The sequence below is a fragment of the Ascaphus truei genome, chromosome 1 (assembly GCF_040206685.1).
Source record: "Ascaphus truei isolate aAscTru1 chromosome 1, aAscTru1.hap1, whole genome shotgun sequence".
Lineage (NCBI taxonomy): Eukaryota > Metazoa > Chordata > Amphibia > Anura > Ascaphidae > Ascaphus > Ascaphus truei.
Window position 1 is genome coordinate 187,848,876 of NC_134483.1, and position 18,700 is coordinate 187,867,575.

At 41.0% G+C, this 18,700-nt stretch overlaps 1 protein-coding gene across 3 annotated transcripts in view; it reads right to left on the minus strand.

Moving 5' to 3' along the window:
• The window catches only part of HSD17B3 (hydroxysteroid 17-beta dehydrogenase 3), a 119,740-nt gene that overhangs the window by 45,354 nt on the left and 55,686 nt on the right, over window positions 1–18,700 (minus strand). For all 3 annotated transcript variants that reach the window (XM_075599165.1, XM_075599168.1, XM_075599160.1), the window contains exons 2-5: window positions 18,604–18,650; window positions 16,438–16,513; window positions 10,635–10,742; window positions 5,980–6,047 (exon numbers count right to left, since the gene is read on the minus strand). In XM_075599165.1, coding sequence (XP_075455280.1) covers window positions 5,980–6,047; window positions 10,635–10,742; window positions 16,438–16,513; window positions 18,604–18,650 — 299 coding nt within the window. The remainder of the gene's footprint in view (window positions 1–5,979; window positions 6,048–10,634; window positions 10,743–16,437; window positions 16,514–18,603; window positions 18,651–18,700) is intronic.

Consider the following 18,700-nt stretch of genomic DNA (forward strand, 5'->3'; position numbering starts at 1 on the left):
AAAATTGGGTCATGCAACAGGACAATGATTCCAAGCACACCAGCAAATCTACAACAGAATGGCTGAAAAAGAAAAAAATCAAGGTGTTACAATGGCCCAGTCAAAGTCCAGACCTCAACCTGATTGAAATGCTGTGGCTGGACCTTAAGAGAGCTGTGCATAAACAAATGCCCTCAAACCTCAATGAACTGAAGCAATGTTGTAAAGAAGAGTGGGCCAAAATTCCTCCACAATGATGTGAGAGACTGATAAAGTCATACAGAAAACGATTACTTCAAGTTATTGCTGCTAAAGGTGGTTCTACAAGCTATTGAATCATAAGGTGTACTTAGTTTTTCACACATGGCTTCTCCATTTTTGGCTTTATTTTTGTTAAATAAATCATGACACAGTGTAATGTCATGTGTTGTTGTTAATCTGAGGTTGTATTGACCTAATTTTAAGATCTGCTAAGGAACAGATGATTGTTATTATGTCCTGATATGTAAAACCATGGAATTCAAAGAGGGTGTACTTACTTTTTCACATGACTGTATGTGTGTGTATATATATAGTAGCACCAAAAATATTGAATTAAATGTGTAAAAAAAAAAAAAAAAGATGTGTGTGAAAATTCAATTTAATATAAGTAATTAGTGAGAAATATAGTGTTAATGAATAGAATACTATAATACTCACCAACAATTTTAGGGATAGTGATGAGTGAGAAAATTCAAAGGAGTGAAAATATTGATGTTAAATATAAAGTGCAATAGCTACAACATACAAGAGAAACAAAACAAATAACATATATAAACCCTTCCAAGAATAAATGGCTCAAAATTGCATGAGATATAGGAGTCCAGGCTGCTTTCCAAGGATGAACCACATCCAGTCACAGAGACCTAAAATGAAAAGAAAACAGAAAGCGCACGCCCCATAGCGTAAAAAGGTACATTAAATAACTAGAAGGGGAATGAACATGGAGGGGCAGGAAACAAGCACACTTACAATAGTAAGTAATAAAATCAGCGTTTGTGAATAAAATACCACCGCCAGCTTGACTGTTCCGGAATCACTGTCCTCAGTTGGTAAGCTCACAGCGTGAGCAAAAGGCTCCAATCAGCTGGGTCCAGCACCACCCTGAGGAAAGTCCTTAGAGGACCGAAACGTTTGTTATCTTTGTGCTGATGTGTTTTGTCAATACACCTTTTTGCTTTGATGAAATTTGAGTCCTGTTTCTTTGCTGTAGCTTTGGTGATAGCAGGTGTTACCTATACTTACGCTATGAAGCATGCACCTTGTCCATTGACTTATTTGCTTGGAGTGCCATCTGTTTTGATTGCTAAAAAATATATTTTATATATATATATATATATATATATATATATATATATATATATATATATTTATATTATATATATTATATATATATACTCTGAAAGAAGCCCGCAGTGGCGAAACGGCCGTCGGAGTGTCTCATGCGGAGATCCAGCCTGTTTGATTTCTACCTTCTAGCCCTGATGTGAGAGGTTGCTAGGTTACATAGTTACATAGTAGATGAGGTTGAAAAAAGACATAGGTCCATCAAGTTCAACCTATGCTAAATTTAGACAACAGATACTTTATCCTATATCTATACTTACTTATTGATCCAGAGGAAGGCAAACAAAAAACCCCATTAAGGGGAAAAATTAATTCCTTCCTGACTCCAAGAATTGGCAATTGGATTAATCCCTGGATCAACATCCTTCCCATGTATACTTATTTGGTATATCCCTGTATACCTTTCCCATCTAAAAAGATGTCCAACCTTTTTTTGAACAAATCTATTGTATCTGCCATCACAGTCTCCATGGGTAATGAATTCCACATTTTAACTGCCCTTACTGTAAAGAACCCTTTCCTTTGTTGCTGGAGGAATTTCCTTTCCTCCAACCTTAAGGGATGGCCCCGAGTCTTTAGTACTGCCCGTGGGATGAATAGTTCTTTTGAAAGCTCCTTGTATTTTCCCCGAATATATTTGTATATAGTTATCATATCCCCTCTTAGACGCCTCTTTTCTAATGTAAATAAATCTAATTTAGCTAGCCTCTCCTCATAAGTTAGATTGTCCATCTCCTTTATTAATTTGGTGGCTCTTCTCTGCACTCTCTCTAGTTCCATAATGTCTTTTCTTAGTATTGGTGCCCAAAATTGTACTCCATATTCAAGGTGTGGTCTTACTAGTGCTTTGTAAAGGGGCATAATTATGTTTACTTCCCTTCCATCCATTACCCGTTTGAAGCAAGATAAGATCTTGTTTGCCTTTGCAGCTACTGTATGACATTGGGCACTATTGCTAAGCCTGCAGTCTACAAGCACTCCTAAATCCTTCTCCATCAAGGATTCCCCCAATATATCTCCATTTAATTTGTAAGTCGCCTTTTTATTCTTGCATCCCAAATGCATAACCTTACATTTATCTGTATTAAACCTCATTTGCCATTTACCTGCCCACGTTTCCAGTCTCTCCAAGTCCTTCTGAAGAGAAATTACATCCTGCTCTGATTCTATTACCTTACACAATTTAGTATCATCAGCAAAGATGGAGACTTTGCTCTCGATCCCAACCTCAAGGTCATTAATAAACAAGTTAAAAAGCAGGGGTCCCAGTACCGATACCTGAGGTACTCCAGTCATGACTTTAGCCCAATCTGAAAAAGTTCCATTTATGACAACCCTCTGTTGTCTGTCCTTTAACCAGTTTTCAATCCAGATGGATATATTATTACTGAGTCCAATTTTCTTTATTTTGTACACCAACCTCGTATGTGAAACCGTATCAAAAGCCTTTGCAAAATCTAAGTGGACCACATCAACTGCATTACCCTGGTCTAAATTCCTACTTACCTCCTCAAAGAAACAAATAAGGTTAGTTTGGCAAGATCTATCCTTCATAAATCCATGCTGACTATTACTAATAATTTTGTTTTTCATTAGGTATTCCTGAATATTATCCCGTATTAAACCTTCAAGTAGTTTCCCTACAATTGAAGTCAGGCTTACAGGTCTGTAATTTCCCGGTTGTGATCTAGCTCCCTTTTTAAATATAGGCACCACATCTGCTTTACGCCAATCTTGTGGTACTGAGCCTGTGGAAATGGAGTCCTTGAATATTAAATATAATGGTTTGGCTATTACTGAGATTAACTCCTTGAAACGGTTGAAACAGACTGTTGCGGAATCCCATGTGGATCGATCGGATGAGCGGATAACATTCTGGTGATATGGACTCATTACTGTTCCTATTGACTCTGCTGCCCATGATCGTTATCAGTTAAATCCACGCACTATTGTGTAATATTCTGGGAGTTGATTCCCCATACAGTCTGCATACAATCTGCTATCTTCCCTCTCACCTATTTGTATAATGCATGCTATGTTAGAGCTTTTTGGGGTAATCTTATACTGTATATTCTTTAGGAAGATCATGCATCCACTACCACTCTTATCACCTATGGTTCATACCACTCTCATCAGTGGGATTATGTCTGTCATGCTCCTATTTAGTTCCTCTATCCTGCACACTTTATCAGCTTATATTGCTGTTGGCACATCAACTTTTGCACAGTTTCTGTTTCTCTTCAAGTGATTATCTTGCATGATTATCATGTTCGGTTTAGAAGCATCTAGGGTCAGCCATGTCCCTCACTCATGTGATCTTATGACAACAGTGGGGCTCCAGGACACTGTGTGGTTTTGATTATTTATGCAAAGTTCACTAGCTTTTGATGTTTGCTCATTTGAGTTCAGCTGTGTTCTATTCCACCCAGTGTATTTACTTCTGCCTTGAGCTCTTTCCAGTTGCTATACAGACCGGACGGTCTTTACTCTCAGTGAGATCCTTTGCGATCCCACTTTGTGCATAGGGATTTTCCCTGTCATCTTTCCTGTCCAGGTCATTTTAGCACTGTTCATTATTTTTCTGTTGCCATTTATTTGAGCATGTATGTGTGATAGTGCTTTTGTGTTATATTTTGCTATAGACTGCTTTTGGATCCTCGTTTTGGTCTTAATCTGTTATTTTATTTTTCTCTTTGCTTTACTTGTTACCATATCATAATAACTAAACTTTTTTGTATTTTTTCAAAATTTGATCAGAGTGCTTGTTTTGGGATTTTCTCTCTTTTCTGTGTTTATATATTATTTTTCCCATAGCACTGCCACATTACTATATTAGTTATACATTGTGGTTTTGATCTTCATTTATTATTAATTGATTGTTGATGCGGGTACCTGTGTATGTATATGTATATACATACACACATACACATCTTATCATTCTTTAACCTGTGAGTTTTATGTTCCAAATTATTATTGGGTGTATTCACTAAAGTGCAATACCCAATATCCCTCTCAAGCCAGCATGGAAAATTAGTGATGGGGGGGTGGAGGGGGGAGAAAAAAGAGTTAGAATTCTGCGTATTTTAACATTTTTTTAATGAGCTCAAGAAGTATGACTTTGTCCTTTATCCTGGTGGGGGACAATGCATATAAAAAAGTGCCAAAATGCACTACAGGTACAGGCAACATGGGTGGTATAGCTGTCACTCAATGCAATGCCTTTGAAAGTCTGCTGAGATTTCCTGCACTTTTTATTAAGGACACTATCACTGTTCACCAGCAGTGTCACAGACTGCCCCTCGTTCACACGCTGGGCATCATTAGGCACATAATAGCAAGAAAATATATTTATGCAAATTACGCTTCTAAATTGTTCCCAGGGATTTCTTCTCCCGTCCTGTGCTTTTAGCTGCAGTGTGCAACTAGTTGAACAGCCCATTTTTAACTATTTATACAGTATATGATCTTTTTCTTTATAGCACTAAATAAAAGCCACCTGAAGCACTGCAACAGGCTGTAAGGTGCCATTTAAGTGAATAGGCTGTAAGGTTCCTTCATGCTTAGTATTACATAGTAAATCTAGGCCTTAATGTCTCTTTAGCACCATAGGAATTTAAAAGTGCTTTTATACTATACATCCATCTAAGTGACAATAAACAGTGGGGAATGTGCATTTGCTCCTATAGTGTGAGATCTCCTTTTTGTAATGCACAACACCACTGTGTTTTAATTTAATTTTATTCCCAATAGTAAATTAACTCAGTCAGGCAACACTTAAATTTTAACATCTGTTTACTAATTCAAGGGTTATTTTAATGTGTTGACCTTGAAAGCCACCTGCCTTCTTTGGGACTGTTATATAACATGCAATATACTTTTCACAGTCTTTCTGTATGGAGTTAAACTGGCTTATTGCTGGTCGATTTATATATATTTTTTTATATATATATATATATATATATATATATATATATATATATATATAAATATATATATGTTGGCTTAAAAATAAATACAGCTTTTATTGCTTAAAGATGCCGTTTAATGTACCACTTGTGTTCACATACTTTGTTGTTAATCCTGTACTTTTCCAGTGTGAAGAAATATTCAGTCGAAACATGTTTTCACAGGGTCTCTTAAACATTTTCAGCGCTGGGATTTAGAAAAATTGTGTTTTTAGCCATCAGAGAAATCTGCTCAAATGGTAGCGGAAGTGCATGTTAAGTGTCTTTATTTGACTTCAACTTCAATAAATGTTACTAAGTGAAACTGCAATAGTAATGTTATAGATACCAGAGGAATTCACCTAAAAATATAAATCATCGTTGTACATGTAAAACTCATTAAGTGCATTTTTTACCTTTGTTCATGAAAATAGGCTTAGGACTCATTAAGGAAACCACATCTTCAGAACTTCATATCAAAATACCTTCCTTTTTAAATATAGATATATTACTGTCAAAAAGAACATTTACTGTACACTACTCGACTTTTTCTCTGAATGTACAGCAGTTAATGACTTTTACCTCTACAACAACGAAATTTGCTTACAAAAGTATCCTTACACAACCCCTTATTGATTTTCTGGTAACATTTGTGTTCCGTTTACAGTACCTTGTCATTATCTGGTCCACTCAGAAATCGGCACGGATCAGGATTGTGGAGCATTCCAACATTGTTCACTAAATGAAAAAATAAAATAGGTTCTCTAATAATTACAGCATATCCAAGAAGTTATTAAAGTAAATAAAAACATTTGCAAGTAAATAAATATAATCACAGATATTAAGTCTATCACAATATATAAATAAGTTAGTAATACCAATTAATAACAGCTAATTTTTGAGAACTTTTAACAGTGGGACTTGTTTCTGTATAGACTGAATACAGGTAAACCCCGTTATAGCGCGGCCCTTGGGGTCCCCCCGCGACCCCCCCGTTAGTAACGGGGGCGTGCTAATTTTAAAAAAATGGCCGCCGCGCGCCTGATCGGGAGGGAGGGAGTGAGGAGGGAAGGAAGAGGTGGCCGGAAGCCCTACAAATGGCGGCGATTCATCCCTCCTCCCTCCCTCTCCCTCCCTCCCTCCCAGCCCCCTCCCTGTCCCTCCCAGCCCCCTCCGGCAGCCGTGTGTTTTTTTTTCTTCAATAGCAGGCTGCCGGGGAGGTCAGTGTGTGTGTGTGGTTGGTGAATAGAGGGTGAAAATAAATGAAAGTGCAGTTTGTAATAGACATTTAGTATTACACATATAAGTTGCTGAATGTAATTAGAATATAGTAATAAATGAATAAGGGTTCCGTTAGTAATCGGTATAACATAGTAAAAACTAGGAATATAGAAATGTATGATACAAGGGTACAGTATGTAATAGTTTTGTATTACATTATTACAGGGCTCAGTGTGTAATAGGAGTATGACATTACATAAGTACAAGTAAAACAGGACAATGAGGCTCTACGTATCGGCTGCGGACCTCACAATTTAACATGCACTTCCCTTATTAACTCTAATTGCCCAAGGCTTTGTCTTGTGGCCCTGCTTGCGTCCGTATCAGTACAGGGATTGGTTGCACAGAACGAGTCGAGATGTACAGAACTTCTACTCGCGTTCGCTAGCCTTGGCGGTATTTGCCTATTTCCCCCCCTGCGAAATCTGAGTTCCCCCTCCACTTTTGGCCCTATGGTGACGTAACGATCAGTTCCAAGCACGTGATCGTGACTTTTTGGAGGGGGCGTGATCATGAGGTAACCCCTGCCCTCAGGCAATTGAGGGGTCATTTATACTGAGCAGATAGGATTAACAAGTGTCTTACAGCCAATGTACTTGGGTTGGACGTAGAATGTACTCTGGGAGGGGACAGACGCTGTGTGTGTGTGTGTGTGTGTGTGTGTGTGTGTGTGTGTGTGTGTGTGTGTGTGTGTGTGTGTGGGGGGGGGGGGGGGGCACAATGACGCAGAATGTACTCTGGGAGGGGGACGGACACTGTGTGGGTGTGGGTGGAGTGGGAGTGTGTGCATGCAGTGTAGAGTGTGTGCAGTGTGTGCAGTGTAGAGTGTGTGCAGTGTGTGCAGTGTAGAGTGTGTGCAGTGTGTGCAGTGTAGAGTGTGTGCAGTGTGTGCAGTGTGTGCAGTGTAGAGTGTGTGCGCAGTGTGTGCAGTGTGTGCAGTGTGTGCAGTGTAGAGTGTGTGCTGGGAGTGTGTGCAGTGTGCAGTGAGCAGTGTGTGCAGTGAGAGGTTGTGCAGTGTAGTGTGTGCAGTGTGTGCAGTGTGCAAAAAAAAATTTAATTTAATTTTTTTTTTTTTTTTAAACGGGAGCCACAAGAAAACCGCATTATAACTGATTCGCGTTATAACGGGTCGCGTTATAACGGGGTTTACCTGTATTTCCGCTAGTGCAGCTTTGGGTTTTTGGTCCTATATTTACAAAGAGGAGCTATTCCACAATACTGTAGTGTTGTGTATTCCAGCATTGGGGGACGGGAGTTGTTATGGAATAGCTCCTTTTAGTATATATGGTCTTGAATCCATAGGGCTATTTATAGCTGATAGCGATCAGACTGACAATATCCAATAGGTCCTCAAGCGTTTTGATGAACCAACATGTCTTGGCTAGCTAGGAAAGTGTTTGAAAGCAGAAGTCAAGCTTGTGCAAAAAAAAAAACGGAGGTGTGTGCCAAGCACACACGTTATAAGGGAAACTTCTGTGTGTTTTGACACTCTCAGAAGTGTTTCATGCCATAAATATCATAAACATGAAAGTACAATTTGATTGATAAAATACAGTGAAGTTTGATTGTGAAAAGGCGCGTGTTCAGCACATACCCCATATATTTATGAATGTGTGTGTATGTGTGTATATATATTTGTGTATGTATACATATATATATATATATGTGTGTGTGTGTATATATATATATATATATATATATATATATATATATAATATATCTATGTGTGTGTGTATATGTACGTGTGTGTGTGTGTGTGTGTGTGTGTGTGTGTGTGCGTGTGCGTGTGCGTGTGCGTGTGTGTATGTGGTCATACCAGACAGGGCCGTAGATGGCTTTCCTGGGGCTCAGGACAATAGTTTCTATTGCCCCCCCCTCCCCACCCCCCCAATGTCGGCAGCCTTTGCAAGACACCCCATCTATTTCTCACATCCCCCATCTCTCCCCCTCACCCACACACATCCCACCCTTCCTTACACATCACACCTCCCCTGCACCTCACATAACCCTCTCCCCCCCTGCACCTCACATTACCCTCCCACCCCTGCATCTCATATCACCCTCTCCCCCCCTGCACCTCACATCACCCTCTCCCCCCTGCACCTCACATCACCCTCTCTCCCTGCATCTAGCATCACCCTCTCTCCGCTCCTGCATCTCACATCACCCTCTCCACCCCTGCATCTCACATCACCCTCTCGCCCCTGCATCACAACACCCTCCCCCCTGCACCTCACATCACCCTCTCCCTCTGCACCTCACATCACTCTCCCCCCTGCACCTCACATCACCCTCCCCCTGCATCTCATATCACCCTCCCCCCTGCACCTCACATCACCATCCCCCCTGCATCTCATATCACCCTCTCCCCCCTGCACCTCACATCACCCTATCCCCCCAGCTCCTCAAATCACCCTCTCCCCCCCTGCACCTCACATCACCCTCTCCCCCGTGCACCTCACATCACATCACTCTCTCCCCCCTGCACCTCACATCACCTTTTCCCACCCCCTGCACCTCCCATCACCTTCCCCTCCTGCACCTCACATCACCTTCCCCCCCCTGCACCTCACATCACCTTCTCTCCCTGCATCTAGCATCACCCTCTCCCTCCCTGCATCTCACATCACCCTCTCCCCCCTGCATCTCACATCACCCTCTCCCCCCTGCATCTCACATCACCCTCTCCCCCCTGTACCTCACATAACCCTCTGCCCCCTGCACATCACATCATCCTCTCTTTCCCTGCACCTCACATCACCCTCTCCCCCTGTACCTCACATCACCCTCTCCCCGCTGCCTCTCCCTACACCTCCCCCCTCCCACCCCTCTCTGCTGCATCTCCCTGCACATCACACATGCTTCTGTACCCTGCCTTCAAGCCTCCAAACTTTTTGGTGTGGGGGGCCACCCACAACAGCAGAGGAGAGAGGCCTGCTGCAGGGGAAGGGGGGGGAGCTGGGAGCTGGGGCCCGGTACCCATGCGTGGAGCTTGCTGCCCCGGGGCAGCTGGAGTCCGACCAGAGGTGTTGTGTGTGTGTGTGATGCTGCTGCACATGCGCAGTCAGTCACCTCTGTTATTTATTTCTTGACAATTTTCAGGTTTTATCCCTATGAGATTTTTTTTATGGCACTGCCACGAACAAAGTTTAACTTAAAAAAAAAAATGCAGAATAAAATTAACAAAATACAAAATAGCAATGAACACAACCGGAATTTTTCTTTGAAAAATTGAATGATGTTTTTGCACCTGATTTGAAACTCAGAGTTTTTTGTAGAGAGCCCAGCAATGTTGGTTTATCAAAACTCCTAATCACAACAACAAACTTCTCCAGGACCAACAGTATATGGCAACTTGTATAAACATTTTATATAGTTTTAACTTATCTTGATGCATATTTATCATTTATATGTAGCCATGCACAATATATTTGAAAGTTGGCATTGATACAAAAATGTTAACTATACAGTAAAAGTTATACTGCAACTCTAATATGTATTGCTGTGTTGAGGTATACTTTTAAAACAGCAATCTTTTTTTTCCCCAAGATGTTTTCAATAAAAAATAAATCAGAAAATATGGCCCTACAGTAGCTTTGGCTTCCATGCAATGACCAATAGAAGCCTCCATGTAATTGGAAGATGGGTCCATGTCATTCTATTGGGTAACTCTGACTCTATTGGGTAACTCTGACTCTGACTCTGGGTGACCACCCAGATCCTAAGATGTTTAACTTCATACTCTTTATTAATTTAAAAAAATAGTAAATTCTGATTTGTAAAATAAAAATTCTAATGTATTGCCACCAAAGGGAGGCTGAGGGGGTAGGCGAGAAAGGTGACCGATCATAGCCCTATGCCTGAAGGGGCCACAGGGAGGCACATTTGCTTAACATACTATCTTCGTATAGTAACATACTGAATTTGATGGTAACTGTGCAATCACTGGAACATGTATTTTTTTAATTTGCCAAATATATTGTATTTTACATGCTTTCAAATTAGGTGTTAGTGGTTGTGCACAAATAACATTAAACACTGTACCCAGAATTCCAATCTCCAAGCCTCTGAGACTTTCTTCAATGTGTTCATAAATATTGTCTCTGGTGAAGTCAGCTTGTATGATCTTTACATTCCTTCCTGTAGACTGTTCTATTAAAGATATCAACAATTAAATAATGCATGATTTACATCATCTCCAAAGAAAACAGTAAGAAAGATGCAATTCAACTGCTATAAACTACACAGTGATTTAGAGAACAGGGTTTATTATTGAATAAAAGAATATTTATAATTGATTCATGTTAGTAACCAATGATGGAAACCATTGATATTGTAAACTGAAGAATAACCAACAGGGACTCAAAGTTTAATCCAATATATTTTTATTGAGCTACATCATGTTATATTAAAGCCTGCGGCCTACATGTTTTGGTCCCGGCCAGGGCAGTCCATTGATATTGTTACATTGGTAAAATACGCATTCTGCATTACTCTTCTCTGATAATTTATTTACAAATAACTCTGTACCCTAATAAATGTTTTAATTCATAGAGCCAAGCAAGGCTCATGTGTCATCAATATTGTAATGGATCTGGGGGTCCATTGTCTATAGTTACTTTGAGTAGGACTGTGGAATTCCACGGAATCTACGATGTCCATATAACTGTTCATACATCACGGCCTTCTTGAGAATGCGTTTTGTGTGTTGTTTTTTAAACTTTTGGACAGGTTGTTGTTAATGAGATTGTCATTGTTACATGGAAGTGTTTTGCAGTTTGTGATATTTTTTTAAACTTATTTATTTTCAAATTGCAATAATATAAGAGTTGAAGTGGTATTCAGTATTTACATTTTGACAAGACCGTGCATGATCGTTGTGACAGACGATAGCCGCCTTTTTGAACAACTTTGTTGCCAGTGCTTCGAATGTCAGTGGAATCTAGGCTTAGAAATAGGCTTGTTTAATACCACACAGTAGAGTGAGAATCAAATTGGCCAGACATTACCATTTTTAACAGAAGTTTGAGAATACTAGGAATATTTGATGACAAAATCCACAAATTGATGGTGTTTCAAATTTAGTTTTTCCCATGTTTCATTCAGTGTTATGAATCCTTGTACTATAAGGTTTAATCGCTCATCCCACAATGCGGTATAATATTTACATTTTCCTAGTGTTTATATGATGTGTAATGTTGCAATGGTGGGGGGGTGGTGGCTACTGTACAGTATGTGAGTAGTCACTGATTTAATTGTTTATAACAAATTGTACCTTTTGGTAGTTAATTTGGCTATTTCTTTAGTAATTTGAAGGTGGTGAGTGCTTCATATTTTCTTCTTCTTTTCTTTTTTAGTATTGTATTGTATGTCTTTATTTATATAGCGCCATAAATGTACACAGCGCTTCACAGTAGTAATACGTGTTGTAATAATATAAATAACAAATAATATAAATAACAGGTCATGGGAATTAGTGCTTCAGACATAAAAGTAACATTAAGGAAAAGGAGTCCCTGCTCCGAGGAGCTTACAATCTAATTGGTAGGTAGGGGAACATATAGCGACAGTAGGAGGGAATTCTAGTAAGTGCATCTGCAGGGGGCCACGCTTTATGTATTATGTCCAGGATTATCCAGTGCTATTCATATGCTTCTTTAAGCAAATGTGTCTTAAGGTGGGTCTTAAAGGTGGATAGAGAGGGTGCTAGTCGGGTATTGAGGGAAGGGCATTCCAGAGGTGCGGGGCAGAAAGTGAGAAAGGTTTAAGGCGGGAGAGGGCTTTAGATATAAAGGGGGTAGAAAGAAGACATCCTTGAGCAGAACGCAAGAGGCGGGATGGTGCATAGAGAGAAATTAGGGCTGAGATGTAAGGAGGAGCAGAAGAGTGTAAAGCTTTAAAAGTGAGGAGGAGATTTGAGTGTGAAATGCGGGTAGTAGATTTTTGTAGATGCAAAACACCATCTTGATTTGAGATTTTCACCCCCAAAATAATTGCGGTCTTGAGCGGTTGGTTTGCTGTTTCGCTCTTTTCCTTGTTGTTGGGATCATGGGATTTACAGAGATGTAGGGACTGTTGTAACAGGAGGTTCAGCTGCACCTCTGCTCCTGGACTTTACCAGCTTGGTTTGGGGACAAACCTTAAAGTTGGATGATGGGATCTATTCAAAAGAAAGTAGGTGGGCGAGTTTCATGTTGCTGGCTGGACCCTCACCTTTATGAGATTTCATATCATTTTCACAGACACAGGATTGGCCCTTCTCCAGGTATAGCTTGTAATATGGTGCTATTTTTCATAATTAGAAAAACAGCTGTACAAGTCCAAGAAAATATTGGTGTGTGGGTGTTATAAACCAGGTGCATCAAGAAAATGTGGAGTTAGTTGACAGGTACAGAAGAAGCTTTCAATACCGTCAATGGAGTAGTTAAAGAGAATTTAGTTTGCATTCAATCATTCAATTACAATTACTTATTTGTATGATGATGTATATAGCCTACAGTAATTTGCACACAGCCAAAGAAGCAGAATATAAAACATTTTGAAAAATAGTGCTTGTGTCTACATTTATTAACTTAAACTTGTTTAAGGGGGGGAAGGCGGAAAGATTCAGTATTTAATGACTACAAAATCCAAGGAACAATTAACCTGTTGACATGCCCACAAGCTTTTTTTAATCCTTGTGGTTGAGTCACTTTGCTGCTATACAAGTTATTGCACAGCAATCCCGCCCTGGCTGCCAATCTAGTCTAGCAGGTAAAGCTGGATCGCTGTGCGAAAACTTGTGTAATGTTCCCACCCGGGGAGTAAAGCATGTGAAAATAATCAGCTACTAGGAGCCAACAGCATCATACTGTTAGATGTTTAGGTTTTATCTCAGGTAAAATGGCAATCTGGACACAGGCTCTTGTAGCAGGGCAGCAAACAGAGGGGATGAAAAATGGATGCTAGGGACTTTTGCAATAAAGACTATTCATTTTATTTTATTGCAGAAAAGAGCAGCAGCAGCAGACGAGATTTCTTGCAGCAAAAACCACTTCTAACCAGGCGATTCCTGAGCATGAACCTGGGGGCATTTGCTTAAGGAGTTAAAATTGAGAAGGGTATCACAGATGAGTCTTCTGCTAAACTTAGGCCTTGTCCATGGTTAACACAAGCGGGAGTGCGACCGCGCGACTTGTCTCTCGCCCACTTACCTCTCCGGCGATTGATGGACTGCATTCAAAGCGCAGATGCGGGTGATGGGGAGGTGTGTCGGGGAAGTGGCCGTGACGTCATGGAGCTGGTTCACCCTCATTGGGTCAACCGCTAACGTGACCCACCCCGTCGCGCGGCAGAGACAAACAATTTTGTCTCGCCATGTATTGGTCACCTCAGTGCTCACGTGCACACACGCACTATGCACATGCGCATAGGCTTCTATTGGTTTTTGATTTGCTCTCACGCCTTCGGAGCCACTATGGAATGGACACAGCCTTAGGTAAAGGCCCCGCTGCACGCGCTGGCATGCCCGCCTTGCATCCTGACGGCGCATGCATGACACTTCACTGCGATCTGCGGTCACTAGGGAGCCGTTTTTAGGCACGGAGGCATGGCCAACATGGGTCGGGTGGTAATGGCCATGATGGTGGGTGCGGCCATGACAAGGCCATGTCAGGGAGCGCGGCCATGATGTACATTTTCTGATCCGTGTGTCCGTCCGTGTGTGTCCGTCCGTGTGTCCAGCATTAAGGAAGGATCCACCCCCCTGCTGGCGATCTCCCCTCCTCATTGGCTCCCTGCCACACCACGTGACGCGTCGCTGCTTGGGATCACAATCCTATTGTAGCCCCTGCAGGCTGACGCGTCACAGTGCGAAGTGAACCTGGCAGCGAGGAGGGACTGGGGCCGACTAGGGAGGAATTAAGGAGCTGGTGGGTGGCTAGCGCGCCACCAGGTACAGCGGGACCCATGCCTTAAAACTCGGGCGTACCTTCACTGGCGCATCCTCCTGATATTCTGGTAGTCTCCTTGCTACTTGCCCTGTCTAAGCCAAAACAGGTACTGCTTGGCTGCTCCTAGACTGAGTTCACCTCCCATAGTGTTGGAACTCCTACAGCAGTGGTGCGCAAACTGGGGGGCGCAAGATTATTTAGGGGGGCGGCGTGCGGGGAAACCTGGCGGGGGGCAGAGCTGTGCATGGGCGGCCAGAAGCTCCATGCAGAGGCTGTTTCTATACTCTGCCTTGCAGAGGGGCCTTCCGTGCACACAGAAAAGCCCTCCTCCTCCTGTCTGTTACCCGCCCGTTTTCAGCAGCACATGGGGGGACCTGAGCAGGGTTAGTTGTGTGTGTGTGTGGGGGGGGGGTTGACTGTGTGTGTGTGGGGGGGGGTTGAGTGTGTGCGCGTGTGGGGGTGTTAAGTGTGTGTGTGGGGGGGGGTTGAGTGTGTGTGGTGATTGAGTATGTGTGCGTGTTGTCTGTGATGGTGTGGATGTTGTGATTGAATGCAGCGGTGCACAAACTGGGGGGGCTCCCCAGGCGCAATATTTAGGCGGGGCGCCCTCGGCAAAACCTGGGTGCACCGGCGAAAAAGATGTGTGTGGGCGCCCAAGAAGATGTGCGCGGGTGGGCAGCTGAAGATGTGCGCGGGCGGCCGAACAGGATAGTGCAGGTGGCGGCCACGTGATGTGCGCTGGGATGTCAAACGCCCCTCCTTCCGGTGTCTGTCCTGCAATAGCGCTGTGTTCCTTCTCTCCTCCACTGGCAACCTGCTTCGCTGCGATCCTCTGCAAGGGAAAGGGTAGGCTGCCACTATATCAATCGTACTATGAATGTACAGAAATAATGGGAAAAAAAGTGAAAACACTTCCCCATTCGTGCTTGCAAAATTATGCAGGACACCCTGCGCTCATGCTTGGAGAGTTGGTGATGTCACCGCTTTCAGCAGCATCATGGATGCAGCCTAATTTTGCAAGAGCGAGCTGTTGAAGTATGTAAGTATTTAGACTGCGATTATAGTGCCAGCGACGCGACGTCGCCCGAAAACAAATGCATTGTCGCCGCTGTGTGCTCTTATAGTAAGCGTGACGGGGCAACACGATTTTTTGAAGCCGGCAATATTTGATTTTTCAGGGGCTGTCGCCTCGTGACAGCCCCTGAACAAATCAATGGCCTGGTCGCCCGCGCCACCACAAAGCCAAATACAACTTTCCGTCGCGGGCACTATACGCGTGACCTTAGACATATTTGTATTTACATTGTATACCGTTTAATAAAGGGTTTTCTTTCTAGTGATTTTGATTACATCAGGCAGGGGGGAGGGGGGGCGAGAAATTTCATGGATAAAAAGGGGGGCTCAGCTTAAAAAGGTTGCTCACCCCTGTCCTACAGTACAGTTACATGATGATTTACTAACTTAAACTAAACACAGGAGACCAATTTTAAAATGAAACTAGTAGGGTCTTGGCTTTTAATAAACCTTATTTGCATCTAGCTACAGTGGGATATAATGCTCAAATGTAATCACTTAACTCATTAGTAGCCAGTGTAAATTAGTAACCAAAATGGGAAGGATACCGAAGCTTAGTGAATCCTGTTGATTGTGTTACTTTGTGTTAGTCTTATACAATAGAATGTTATACACTTCATTTTCCTTTGCAAAACACAAACTAGCTTGGAATAAAACCTTACGAATAACATACAGTACATGGTAGCAGTGATTAGGATCTCTTACAGACTTTTCTGCAAAAGCCATAGTGATGTTAATTAAATGGCCAATAACAATTTCTAAAGACTATGGCTATTTAGTAAATTATTCAATTTATTGTAACACCTATATTTCTGTATTGCTAGGAAAATGTTAAAACGTACCTATCTCCGCAGCAACTGTCTGCATTTTCTCAAGGGTTCGGCTAATCATCACAATATCCATTCCACGGTTTGCCAGCTAAACAAGACATTTTATAAGTGTTTTTTAACTGGGTTTTTGAAAAAATAATATTATGGATGAACAGATAAGTTTAGTTAATACACATATTATTTTATCTTCTCATTCCCATTTTATACCACCAAGCATCATAACCTTTGAGTCTTTGTAAGGTACAGCTAACATATGAAACTCATAAATGTGTGTTTTAAGGTGGAGGTTTTCTGTCACTTTTTTACTCATCATAACTTTGCCTTTCTATATAGAAAGCTTATTTTTTATTTATTTTTTGATTAGGAGAGGATGCAGAGTTTAACCTTTTCAGTGCCAGCATTTACGGTCATGCAAGCACGACAGCAGCAATCACATGACCGGCCCCCATCTGAGGGAGATGTAAGGGGCTCCATTTCCATTTCAATTTGGATGTCCACTCTGTTGGAGCGGTCTGCCCAATCTTTTAGATAAAGAGTTCTATGTATTAGAGCAAAACTGTTGCAATTCTGAAGCAAACAAATGTACCAGATGTTTCCAAGAAACAATTCCTACGCATTTTACTTGGATATTTTTATTTGATAAACCTGGTGCTTTGATATTTAAATTCAGTATGATTTTTGTCAGAGGTTGAGAGTGCATGCACTGAGCATGGTGTGGAGCCCCCAGGAGAGCATAGGACACTTAATAAATCACTCTTTGAAGGACAGAGTGCTTGGTGCTCTATAGATCACCAACAATATAAGCACAAAGCACAGAGTGGCCCATATTTACAAAGTGGTGCTAGTCCATAAGACAACTTCTGTGATTAATGTAAAAACCTTACATTTACCATGCTCTGAGAAATTAGAGATCAGTGCAGAGAAACACATCAGATCATAAGCACATAATATTTTCAGCTCAGCCTCAAAACAAAGCCGTTATACCCATTTAAGGCTGGACTCATAATCATTTACTGGAACCCGTTTGTTATTCTGAGGTTGCTTGAGAACTATGCAAAGAATGATAACAAGCGTCCTTTTGGGAAGAGTTAACTCAGTCATAAATGAAAATACTAAGGACGTGTTTCATACCAGACTTCTTCCTCTTTATCTTTATTTATTTGCTTTTTGGGAAATCTCTGATTTTAATCTTTTTATAAACATTGTAAATACATAATGGAGAGATCATCTGATGTGTATTTCTCTGTGTTACTGTATATAAAAATAATAGAGCAGAGGCTGAAAGGTTCAGCAAAGATCAGGTTGAACAATGAAAAAACGGTGAGCTCTCCAGAACAGGAATCCTCTACTACATCTAAAAGTTTTTGCACAAATTCTGAGGATGGATTCGTCCTTCCAAGTACATGCAGGTTAAAGCATAGGAGATATAAATGATTAATAAAGTGACTGCTAATGTCTTTGCAATACTAAAGTTCTTGGTAATCGTATCTCTGGTCAACTACCTTGAAATGTAGCTATGCTTTCATTTACATAAGGTGTCACTAGTTAACATAAAGTGTTATGTTGACGCGCTATGTAACATTAGTTCTATTGAAAACAATGGTTTAAGAGATGACATGTTATTTAATGCATTATTTTGTGCGTTATTTGCGTTAGCAGGGATAATAACCTTCAGTATATCTGTATATTAAAACTTATGTTAAACATATTGGTTTAATATCAGCATCCTTTTTAAAAAGCACAATCTCACGCAATGTGAAGAATGCTGGTGTATTTATTTATGTAGGTATCTTACTATTTTAGTAAGGGAAAATGTCAATGAATATTCTTGCTCATTTGTTAAATAATACTGTGTACAGGGTGTCATATTTACAAGAATTAGAAAAAAGGACAACTTAGAAAGTACATATTTACTAAGAAGGGTTACTCCATAAGAAACCTTCCATGCTGGAAGACACATTTCATGCCTATTCAAATTAATAGACAATAAAGGACCATCATTACAAACTGGTTTTAGTGAATAAATTACTTGAATGAGCAGTAAAGGACCATCTATACTACAACATTCTTGAAGGCATCTTATGGAGTAACCGAGAATATGTTTAATGTAGTTTTCCAATGTAATGCAGACTCACCAGGCAGTATATTCAAAATGCTAATTATATCATTTTCTCTTACCTCAATTGAATATGCTTTTCCAATACCATCTCCTGCCCCAGTAACAACTGCAAAAGAAAAATTAATTTATTCTTCACACATTATTTTTCTACTACCT